The sequence below is a fragment of the Martes martes genome (assembly GCF_963455335.1).
Source record: "Martes martes genome assembly, chromosome: 1".
Lineage (NCBI taxonomy): Eukaryota > Metazoa > Chordata > Mammalia > Carnivora > Mustelidae > Martes > Martes martes.
In genome coordinates this window covers 31,275,539-31,288,480 of record NC_137888.1, presented here as the reverse complement: position 1 = coordinate 31,288,480, position 12,942 = coordinate 31,275,539, and the positions used below count along the sequence as shown (strand labels likewise).

The following is a 12,942-nucleotide window of genomic DNA, read 5'->3' as shown; positions in this document are numbered from 1 at the left end:
TTAGACCTTTGCTATTTCTGAAAGACATTTCATTATCCATTGGTTTATTTGAGATACGATCTCAATTTGTAAATAAGATATAATGTTACTAAGTTGGTTTTAAGCTCATGAAGTAGAAAAATTGTACAAATGGTTTATTTTTATTTGAAAAGTATTTTCCTTTCGTGTGTTTCAAGTTGTTAAAATTTTTCAGAGGTGTTGTCTTAGATTAATAATGTAATCCAGTAAAGGCATGTACTGTCTGTTAAGATCTATTCATTTACTTTTTCTATAAACCTTACGTTTTATTTGTAGTACCTTCTTAACACCTAATCATAACGTAATTTTATAAGCAAAAGTCTTCAAACCCTGCTGTTTTACTTTGTGGTAACAGTAGCTGGAGTTTTCAGTTCAACAAGGTTTACTTTTTTTTCTATGTATTTTATTAAGAAATGATGTACAGTATTAAAATTAGAATCACGACAGCGTGGTGTGATCATATTGACTTTTCTTTCTCCTTTTACCGTTCTTGCCAAAGAGGAGGATCAAGCCTCCTCTTTGAAGTCTTATTTTCCAAGTGTTAACATAGTCATGTTGTGCCCAAATTGTCTCAATATGCAGATTTAAAAAACGGTTTTGTTTGAGTGGATGATAAAGCTTACACAGATGTGTGCACATACTTAGTTGGTAGAGAGGAAGGAAAAGTAGAGAATTAGAAGAGAAAAATGCAGGATTTTGTAACCCTGTAAGTTTGTTTGAGGTTCTGAAACCAAAATTTAAGTGCATCTTTTGAAATAGCAGTTGAGTATAACTTTTCTATAGTGTAGTACTTCATCCATGAAAATATTTTTCAGTGTCTTTGGGGTAGAAAGACATCCATTCTAGCACAAAATTGTGGTACCAAATATTCAGGTCAATAGGTTTCAAAAGATAAGTAACATTTATCACTTCAAACCTGTGCGTGTAACATACCAATGAACATTTTAAGTACCTTCTTAAATACGACTTTGAAAATTGTTCACATTTTATCACACACTGGGAGAAATTGGAGTGGGAGAAAGAGAACATTTTTCAGTTTGGTATAGGAAGTATTCGTCTCCGTGCCTGCTTTGTAAATGGGGAAAGAGAGGTTATGTTCAAGTAGACAATGGAGTTGTAATTTAAGACGAACTGATGCAGAAGAATTCATGAGTTCTTGATGTTTACAAGATACAGAGGACACTTTTGCTGGTTGGACTGTTTTTGAAATTCAGATGTGGTTTATTTACTACCTTTTATTCCAATGGTTACAAAGTGAATGACACTGCTTGTTTTAGAGTATGTTAATATTACACTGGTATCCAGTGAAGATCATTGTAATACACTTTTCCTCCTGTAAAATATAGGGTTAACCGCATAAATGGCGTTAATATCTCTCACCTTGAGTAAGTTTAAGGATTCCGTGAAATAATACCTACCATGAAATGACTAAAAACACAAAATACAGAAGACACAAAGTGACGTCGTTGGTAACAGGACTGTTGTCATCCTTGGCTCCTTCCAACATGTGCTTTACTCAGTGATAATGGAAAAACACAGTATTTTGAATATAGTCATTTTGCAAATATGTCTAACGTTTCTATAATAAGCATAGTTAAATTGTAATGATTCTATGCTTTTATGCACTAATATGAAATATCTTTAAAGTAACTCTCAGTTGAATGCACGTTCGGAAGTCTATTTTGGTGTGTAGGTGTGTGTAATTCACTTAATAATAGAAGGCATCAAAGCATCACCTCAGTGTGTCATGTAAATCAAAGGCGGGTTCAGTGTTATTCATTAGCATGTGGATGGGAAAATGTGGGCAGTAGGCAGAGAAGAAATGCCAAATGCTAACTGTGATGGCACAAAATATCAAAATACATCTGTCCACTGGCCCATAGAGAATATCAAATTATCCCTGCTGTGTATGCTTAAGGCCAGGTATCTTTATCAAGTTGCATATGTCTCTAAGTAGGTATAGATTCTCCAAGATATATGGAGATGGCTATTCCTACTAGTTTATTATAATAAATGTCTCTTTGTCTGGGGTTCAGAGATAAGGACTGTCTATATCACATGGAGTATAATGATTTCATCTTGTTCCCACAGTCCTACGAGATGACTTCAGACAAAATCCTTCCGATGTCATGGTGGCAGTGGGGGAGCCGGCTGTGATGGAATGCCAGCCTCCACGAGGCCATCCGGAACCCACCATTTCGTGGAAGAAAGATGGCTCCCCGCTGGATGACAAAGATGAAAGGATAACTGTGAGTATTTAGTTCAGCAGTGGGGAGCATTTATAGAACTAGCTGTATATATCTTCACCGAAAAGGGGAAAGTGAAGCAGGTGTTTTTTTTGCTTTTTTGTCTTTTTAATAAAGGGTTATATTATCTCCCATTTTCACTTCTTTCCCTTAAAATAAACATCTTTCCATTTTCCCTGTATCGACATGAAAATGAGTGAGGAAAATGCGTGTTGCTTCGTTTGGCGATTAGGAAGAGAAAACCGTAATTTCGACTTTAATGTCTTAGACTTGACACTTTTATGTATGATTCAGTTGTTATTATAATTCAGGGCATATCACATCTCCATATGCTACAGTAAAAATTGTTAAAAATTCGGTAATACGCTATGTTTCCAAAGGCCTCCTAAGTCACTTAAGCATTTGTGGGTTGTTGTTTTTTTTAATCTCTTTCTCCTTTTCAAATGGCTTTTGTGTTCTGTAGAATTCACTGTGGTTCCTGAAAACTGAAATCTCATTCTGAATGATGGTTCATGATGGATTTATCTCCTTGCAAAATAAAATCATGTGACTAGATTATTAGATTTCAAATTCCTGCTGTATACAAGTAGAGAAATATGCTATCTGGCATATTTTCCTCTTGACATCAGTGAATCCATATGACTTCTTTGCCTTTTCTTTCTTTTTCTGTCTTGTAAGGTGTTTGCTAAAGTACCAAAATAACTGAACTCTCCTTGGTTCTATGATTGGACAGTCTTGCCCTCTATAAGCTTCTCTGTTTTGCTCGTACTCTGTGTCCTTTATGAATTCATTGGCCAAGATTTAGAGGTACTCAGGAGAACACCTGTTTAAGGACAGGTCACTGCTAAATGTGTAGAAGAAAAAAGTTATAATACAGACCACTTAACCCTAATAAACATTTGCACTATTTCTGAACAACCAGTTAGCAGATTAGCATGAGAATTAAATAGTGAAAAATAAAATCAGGAAGGTTATGGTACTTGGGTTTTAGGGACCTTGAAGAAAAAAAAAATCACGCATTTTTTCTGCAGTGATCTGAATTAGAATGAGTGTCTCAAAGGATTTTTATAATTCTAGCAATTAGAGTGAGAATAACCTGGTTGTACTTTTAAGAGGTGCGGAAAAGTCACATGGCAAAGTGAACTGTATGGGAAACACTGGGGAAGTGAAGTTGAGAGCACAGGGGAGTAGAGACTATAGAAACAAATGCTTCTTTTATTGGTGATGACAGACTCCTTTTAACTTTATGTATAATTAAGATAATATCTTTGTCTTAAAAACATATTTTAAGTCATCTAATGACCACTATCTGTAATTTCCATTTCCCTGCCTGAGTGATTCAAACACATTGAAACCATTATTACCCATTTCCTCCTTCAGATCTTTCCTGATTAATTACCTATTCGTGTTTAATACCAATGAATGCTAAAATTCTTAGCATTGGAGATGCAGCATTAAGCAGAAATCAGTGAGACCCCTTCTGAAGTTTATATTTTGTGAGAACACAGGTAAAAACCAAAATAGATATAATAATATATAATATGGTAGACTATAATCAGTCCTATAAAAAATACTAAAGGAGTAGACAGATTAATTAAGATCGGGGTAGGATTTCAGTTTTAAATAGGATGACCAGAGAATGCTTCCCATAAAGGCTTGAAAAAGTTGAAGGAGGAAACTACACAAGCACCTGGAAAAGTAAACAGAAGAAAAGTTTGAAGACCTTAATATGGGGACCACCTCACACATTTCTTTTTTTTAAAGAGGAAAGTGGTCAGTGGGGGTTGAACAAAGGAGAGATTGGTAGGAGATAATATTGGGAAAACAAGTAACTAGACTGTAGATATAGATATATAGATGTAGATGTAGACATAGGTATAGATATAGATATAGATTATTATAAGACCTTATAGATCTTGTAAATAGTTTGGCTTTTCCCCTTGAGTGAAGTGGAAAACATTAGAGGATTCTCAGCAGAATCCTCTGCTGTCTTGAGAACACACTGAAGAGTAATAATGATTAAGCAGCGAACTAGTTGGGAGATTTTGCAATAATCTAGACAATATGGAAATGGTGGTTTGGCTTTGTGTGCTAGGAGGGGAAGTAGTGAGGAGTGGTTAAATTCTAGATCTGCTGTGAAGTGATAGCCAGCAGAATTTGCTAACAGATTGGCTGTGGCTTATAAATAAAGAGAAGGGTCGAGGCTTACCTTAATTGATTGGTCTGTGCAACTGAAAATATTGAGATGCCATTAATTGTAGAAAGAGAGGATTTGGGGTTGGAAGTATCAGCAGCTCAGATTTGGACATTGTAATTTTGAAATTCTTATTAGATATCCAAGTATAAATGTCAAATACGCAGTTGGAAACATGAGTCAGAAATTCAGAGTTGAGGTTGAGGCTGGAGAAAAAATTGAGTTGTGGTAGACATAGCAAGTACTCATTACTGTGCAATCCTCCCCTCCTTCTGGGCAGATGAAAGACTCTGCTTCCCAGTTTCCTTGCTGTTGGGCAGACCAATTTGACTGGTTCAGCTCCGTGGGCTGTGAGTCAAAATTAAATAAATTAAATACTGGTGGGTGAGCCTCCAGCACTTTCTTTCTTCACCATGTGGCAACCAAGGGGGACACTTGTTCCAAGTAGTGCAGTTACAACATGGACACTCAAAGAACGTAGGTCCCTCAGTAATGGGTAGCAAAACTTTCCACCCCCCCACCTCTGTCAGCCATGATGGACACATCGAATGAGCAAGCAATCTTTGTTGTATTAAGTCACGGAGCATTTCTTACCACAGACTAACGTAGCTTATCCTGATAAATATGGAAATCATCATCGTGTCCATATTATTTAAAAACAGGAGACTGAAATCACCAAGGGAGTGATTATATGTAGAATGGAAAAGAGGTCCATTAGCCCTCAGGGAGAAGAGGCAGAAAGAGCAGCAGAGACTAGGAGTGAGCAGTGAGAAAGGAGGGAAAGCAGAGCGTAGCCAAGCAAAGACAGTGTGTTAAGGAGGTGGCAAAGGTGAGCCAGTTGCAGCTGGTTCATCACATAATAGAAGGACTGAGAATTGACCATGGAATTGAACAACTTGGTGGTCATTCATTGATGACCTTCACAAGAGCACTGTCCGTGGAATAGAAGGGTTGAAACCTCACTGACCTGGTTCAGGAGAGATTGGAAAGATTGAAATCAGACACAGAGCATGAACACTTCTTTTTATATGTATCTTATATAGAAGATAAAAAATAAAGGGGATTGTAGTGTCACATTTTGAAAGGTCTCAGACTTACTCTTCATATATGTGTATCTGTGCATTTTCTGTGATATTCACAGTTTAATACTGCTATGGTAAATTTGGTTTTTTATAAATCTCAGAACTTCCTATTGTATCAAATATTGAATTTGAAGTGATGTCATGGTTTATGCCATAATGTTTAATTTATTATTGGGTCTTCATTTATCCTTTGCTGCCCCAGAAGGTGCTCTCCTGTGAATGCGGGACACTATTTCTCTTACACTTTAGTAGGGTAGAGTCAATAAAAGAACCATCTCCAATCAGGAATCGAAACAGTTTAAGGTCGTAATAACCTATGAGTTCGAAAAAATGCCAAGATGTTAACATATAAATAATTTTAAAATCATTTAAATGCTGCCAAAGTGATGATCCACGATAGTGTTCCATATGTTAGGAAGTTGTAACATCTGAAACTTCTACTATTTCTAAGACCATCTGTGTGTTTTGGATAAATTATGACTGTTAAACTGATAAAACACTAGAGGTAAAAAAAAATTATACATACAGGGAGATGAATAGATTAAAATCAGCAGTTTGGGTTCAGAATTACTGTTCTTATTTAGATCATAATTGTTTTTGTTTTTGCTTTTGTTTTCCTTTAGGCAAGACTAAAATTAAGTAATTAAAACAAAAATTTCAAACAGAAACAGAATGTCTGACGTTTATTTCCAATTCTTTTTTTCCCCCCTCAAACTGAAAGTAGTCTCTTAAGAGATATTGGTTATTAGATATTTTACGTGATTCTTCTTTCCTAAGCTTTGTTTTCAAATAATTGTTTTCATTTCTGTTGTTAATGTACTTTGCCAAATGTGTTGAGTACAGATGAACAGGAGATTAAAGCACATAATATCTTTTATGAAAGGCAAGTAAAGATTGCACAGTTATTGCTACAGTTATGGTTATAGGAATTTCTTGAGTTCTTTAATGTGGTGGCTTTCTTTGTTGAAAATGTAAAGTACAACTCTCCCAGCTGTGAGAACAAAGACACACCCTACAAAAAAGGGCAAATATGTAATTGAATTGTAGCTGCACCTGTATTTTTGATGTTCTTAAGTCATTTCTTTTTACATTGACCTGGATTCTGAGCCAAATTTTAGATCTGTGATGATTATAAACCAGCAATATATAAATAGCATTTTCTTATTTTCCTACCTGACAGGAGACTCTTTTAGAACTCTTTTGGCACTTATATCTTGGAATAATTTGAAGGAGGACTTAGATGATGTTTAGTCTTTCTTCCTTTCTTTTATTTTTTTTTCTAGACATGAGTATTTATACTTAGAAATAGAAGTAGTTTAACTGGCAGGCTGGATTAAGTAGACTTACTTCATATGCCTGAGAATTAGTCATAACCATTATTATTAATAAATGAAATTTTCTCATAGAGATGAATCAGAGGACTAAAACTTTTTTTGGGGGGGTAATGGAGAACCCTTGGATGTACCTTACAAAAAGTGATATATTTATTTTATTTCAACATACTTTGGAAATATTGTGCTTAAATTCACAGTTTTGTAAATGTGAAAAATTGATAATGTTAAAATTAGGGAAAAAAAGTATTGAGTACCTGCCATGTCCCTGATATTCTATGTTATCTCTAATTCCCTTAGAAACTAAATGAATAAGCTTTTTTTTTTTTTCCTTTATGGCACACTTATACTTGCCAGTAGGTATCCTGGAGAAGATGACGGTGACGATGATGATGATGATAGTAAACACTTACTATAGCACTTTGCTATGTGCCAGGCCCTATTCTAAGTACTTTGTATATGTTGACCTATTTAATCTTGATAAAAACTTTGTCAGATACTTCCCTGGCAGGGGAGATACCATGATCACGAAGGTGGTTTTCCCAGGGCGAGGCTTATCCATTGCACTCTGGATGTGCTGACCCCTGCGATTTCCCCAAATGTGGGAAACTCGACTGCATAATTTGTGGTAGTGGGGGACTGTGTTCGCACTTTCCCCTGGGGGGGGGGAACTTTGTCAGATAAATACTAAAAACTTCACTAATGCAGCAATTAACTCTGAATTGGCTGGGGAACAGTTATGTGAGCCCGTGTCTTTTGCTCACTAATTATATTTTCTGTAGGGTCCTATGTATATATATATACTCTACACTACACTACACACACACACACACACACACACACACACACACACACACACAGAATGACTCTGACTTGCTATCAATGTAGATTTCAACTTAGAATAACAATATCCTTTAGCTTCTGCTGTAAAATATTATCTTTAAGGGGAGCCTGTTTGGCTCTGTCCAGAGAATACCCAACTGTTGATCTCAGGGTTGCGAGTTCCAGCCCCATGTTGGGTGTAGAGATTACTTAAAAATAAAATACTTGAAAAAATTGAAATAAAACATTATGTTTATAAGGGTTTGGAGAGGTAATTCACACCGTGATAGTGATGGTGGTCTTGAATGTAGGATTGGTGCATTTAAGAATTGGTCCAGGGGCACCTGGATGGCTCAGTCATTTAAGCGGCCAACGCTTAGGGTCATGATCTCAGGGTTGTGGGATCGAGCCCCGCATCAGACTCAGCACTCAGTGTGGAGTCTGCTTTAGATTCTCTCTCCTTCTCCTTTTGCCACCGCCCCTCTCCCTCACTACCCGTCTTGCATGTTCTCTCTCTCCCGGCTCTAACCCTACCTCAAAAGATATGAGGATGACCCATAACTGTTTACCATATGACATTGAGGGAAAGAAGGATCTATGTTAAAAAGGATACTATGAATCAGTGAATTATTCAGTTGAATGCGTTTTATGATTAACTGTCCAAATTGTAGATTAACCAGGTTCAAATATAATCAGCTGTACACACTTCAAAACTTATTGCTGAAGAACTAAATGATTATAAGAAATTATATGATGAATAGGAAATTGAGTTAAAGAAAATATTGTTGATGTAGTGGCTTGGCAATTTTGTATAGATACAATAAAGTATAATAAAAAAACTAATACCATAAGGGCACCTGGGTGGCTCAGTGGGTTAAAGCCTCTGCCTTTGGCTCAGGTCATAATCTCAGGGTCCTGGGATCGAGCCTCGAATCAGGCTCTCTGCTCAGCAGGCAGCCTGCTTCCCCCTCTCTCTCTGTCTGTCTCTCTGCCTACTTGTGACTTCTGTCTGTCAAAGAAATTAATTAATTTAAAAAAAACCCCAACACCATAAGCATTACAGTGTAGATTGTGAGATCTACCTGGACTCAATTCTGAAATATCAGAGTTAGTTTCTTAATAATAACCTTTGGCTTTCATTTATCTTGAATGATTTCATTTTACCAGTTAAAAGAAAAGCTTAAAAGACATTCATCTTTTCATGTTTGAAATTGAGCTAAAATTTACAGATGAATAAAACATGCTTTTTGCATTCTCTTTGTATGTGGCTTTGTGACATAAATATTTTTTAATGACTTGTGTTATTCTTTGCGATAAGCTGTGCCTTGACTTTTTAATTTTTCTTCCTACCTGTTCTATATGCTATAGTAGCATGCTATAAATATTCTGTATGTCTTAAAAAGGTTTTTTTTACTTAACTGAAAAAATAATTCAGATGATGGAGAAATAGTTTTATTATAAATTGTTTCCATCAAAGCCATAGTCAGACTTGAAACCATTTTACTGTCAATTTCATCTACTTGAAATTGTAGATAGTTATCTGTTATAGTAGGTATATCTACTATTGTAGATATAATTATCACATAACTATAGTCAGATTTTTTCATTCTTCTTAGAAAAATGTAGAAAAATTACAGCATCAATGTATTTTAACACAATGAACAAATGTATTAATGAGTTTTTCTTAAGGTGACTTAGATGGGATGGCCAGCCATGCTGGCTTGCTGGGGACTGTCCTGGTATTTATGTTAAAAACCCCTAGTCCTGGGAAAACCAGGACAGTTGGTCACCCTAAGCCTAGATTGCTTAAAGGAATTGATTTACATATGAATGAAAAATCACATGTGTATAAGTTAAGTAAAAAATAGTTAAAAAGCAAATAGAAGGGTCTTAACCTACATCATTTCTTTCATAAACCAGTTAAGGATTTGAAAATCATTTATGAAGTTAGGAGAAAAATCAGTTATATGTTGAAAAAATTATCTAGCACTTCCCAAACCCATGCTGGAGAGGTAGTTATTAGAATGCAGTATGTCATCAGTTCTTTTGCTAGTCCTTTTCTGCTTCCTGTGTGTCTTGGTAGGTTTCTTTGATTTCCCTCGTTGGTGTGATATTTTGGTGAAAAGCAGCTGACTCACATCCCATCCAAATCCCCAGTGTCCTCCAGATCCTTCACGAATTTGGCATTCAGCCTCTCCTTGCCAATTACTTCCTTTCCCCCCAATTCCCACATGTCTCCTTCTTAAGCCATCTGCTCCCTCCTCCCTTCCTCCGATTAGTGCTTTCCTCTGGTCTTCCGATTTCTTTTATTGTTCCGTGTCTGCTTGCTTCCTTTTCCCTCTCCTCCCCTAGAGGAAATCAGCAGACTTAATGCAGCTGATGTCATTGAACCCCCTTTCCCTGAGAAGTTAAATTTGTGCTCCTGCAAAATAAATACGTAGTTCTATTGTGTGGAGGTCAGAGGAAACTGGTAGAGTCAACTAGATTTTTTTCCTTGTCCATCTTACATAGAGTCATGCATATTACATATTTTATATATTTTTAGACATAAAAAGGTTATTCATGATTTAAATCTGAGTTACATCAGTATAAATCTATAATGTGAAACGTGGTACTGAAGAAGGAAGAAATGAGTTCAAAAGTAAATTTATGTGCTATCCTACTGTCTTAAATTTCACATTTAACCAGAGAAATACAGTGGATTAGTAGAATAAAATGTGGTCATTTGTATTATGAGGACCACATTATAACTTTGGGTTTTGACACGTACTAAATGCATGATCTTATGGACATTTGATCTCTATAAATGTCATTGTTTCCACCTGTGACCTGAATTGTCTGATAATACATATGTTGGTTGTATGTGGGAATCCAGTGAGAAAATACATCTTAAATGTCATTGTAAATGGTGACACACTCCCTCTCTATATCAGTAATGGACATGCTGGTTATTACTATTGTTGGTATATCTCCTGAACTCTGGGTATATTTAGTTATCAAAAACTCCATAGAAAAGGAAAATCAGGAACTGTTTGGGCCATAGCAATTTTAACTTTCCTGAATAAACAAACAAAAAATATAAATATATATGAAAAAAGATGTAATATTTATGTCTCATCTAAATTTCTATCTGATTTCTATCTGATTCCACACTGTAAGAAAATTCCATTTTCTACAGAATCACCAAGAGTATTCAGTTTAGGTGAGAAACATGAGTAGAGAATTTAGACAAATACTAATACTAAGAAACAAGTTTGAGTCCTCTGTACATCTTTATTGTGAAATGCAATGATCAGCAGGGGATTCCACAAGAGAATTTAAGCCCTAATGCCCTAAAGGCATTCACTGTGTGTAACAAATTGACTTTTCTTCCATGCATCTAGTTACGTACAATTCTCAGCAGTATTGAGAAATGCCATGATTCAGATCAGGTATGCCGGTTGAGCAAGGCTGGTTTATCTTCCCAAGGAACATCCTGAATCTTTTCCAAAACTTGTAATTCTATTTAAATAGTTATACATATACTCATGTTTGGACACTGAAACTAGAGAAAAGAAAGCCAAGCATTTCAGACCCACTTGTGAAGTCTAAGCACTCTTCTGAAAGAATTGTGATAAACGAAGACATTCTCAGTTCTAGCATACAAATTGGTTTAGATGACAGTATGATTATAAACATAATTCTGGTGAACATGTGGTTATTGCCCTAGTTTTTCATTATATATGTGTTAGAGATGTATTTAAAAACTTGGATACCAAGGGCTTGAAGGAGCAGATGATGAGAGTCTTTGCATATGCTCTTCCCTGCCTGGAATGTCCTGACCTCTATATCCTCTTTGTGTAACTCACTCATTTTTCAGGTTCCAACTTAAAGGCAACTTCTACAGACGAGTCTTCTGCAAAAGCCCACTCTGCACATCCACTCTAGATGTATCTCCCTGCTATCCTGACCTTTGTCTTTTACTAAGTCCTCTTCTTTTAATCTGTTAGAAATCATGATTTGTAAGTTACTCCTCTAATAGACATAGGATTCCTTGAGGGCCAGCTATATTCCCTGGGTCGGTCTTATGGTAGGAGTTCATTATATATTTCTTGGGAAAAAATTAAATGAATGAAATATAAATCAGAATCATGTTTCCCAGCATACCCAGAGCTGAAAAGTTGCTAATCTGAACATGCTTGATTTTATATCCCTACGTACTTTATGTATTTATTTTCTTACTCCCCTATAAAATCGAAAAGAGGTATCCACACTATTTATTTTTTCTAAATCATGGTTTCCATGAGTTTAACAGTATGTGAAGGAAGAGATACCATACAAGTTAGTTCTGTGAGTAAATATATTTCTGTAAGTGTGACTTACAGATACTCACAGAATTTTACAGATGGAGCTGACTTGAGAGATTGTGAATAAGCAAACTCCTTTATTTTTAAGAAGAAAGGGGAAGCAAGGGGATGTGATTGGCCCCAAGTCTCTTAATGAATCTCTGTTGTGAGTCAGGAGTAAGAGCCAGACCTCTCAACAGCAGATTTAACTTTTTTTTCCCATGACAGATTAGACCTGATCAACTCTTCTAAAATAACACTTACATTTGACTAAGACTGGTCCTAACACAAAATCCAAAGGTAAAGTGTTTTCCTGGATTCATTTCATATAATTTTACCACTTGTTTTGTGTCTCAAGTTCTATATTTCCTATCTTGGTAAGTATTGAAAGTAGTATTTTCAGTATATAGGGTTTAACAACAGCCTCAGCTTATACATCCATTGGGCACAAACATGACCTTGTGTCAATTTGATTAATAATTCTGAATATGTTTTGGCTTCATCAAGTATGTTATTAAGAATGTGTCCAGGGGTGCCTGGGTGGCTCAGTGGGTTAAAGCCTCTGCCTTCGGCTCAGGTCATGATTCCAGGTTCCTGGGATCGAGTCCCGCATCGGGCTCTCTGCTCAGCGGGGAGCCTGCTTCCTCCTCTCTCTCTCCCTGCCTCTCTGCCTACTTGTGATCTCTGTCTGTCAAATAAATAAATAAAATCTTAAAAAAAAAAAAAAGAATGTGTCCAAGTTCATCTTAAGCGATTGTGGTTGCCTCTGCATCTTATTCAAAAAAGAAAAAATGGCAACAATTTTAATAGTAAGTTAAGCCTAACCTATGGCCATCTTGGGGAAGTCTCTTCTGTCTCAAGTTCCTTCTTTTTTAAAATTTTAATTTAATTTAAAGTAGGCTCTAAACCCAGTGTGGTGCTTGA

General features: G+C 36.0%; 1 protein-coding gene across 1 annotated transcript in view; it reads left to right on the top strand.

The window, feature by feature from the left end:
* Positions 1 to 12,942, top strand: part of ROBO1 (roundabout guidance receptor 1) — a 411,503-nt gene that overhangs the window by 266,492 nt on the left and 132,069 nt on the right. Inside the window, 1 exon segment of the mRNA XM_080801074.1 lies at positions 2,110 to 2,267. Within this exon segment, the coding sequence (XP_080657200.1) occupies positions 2,110 to 2,267 (158 nt within the window).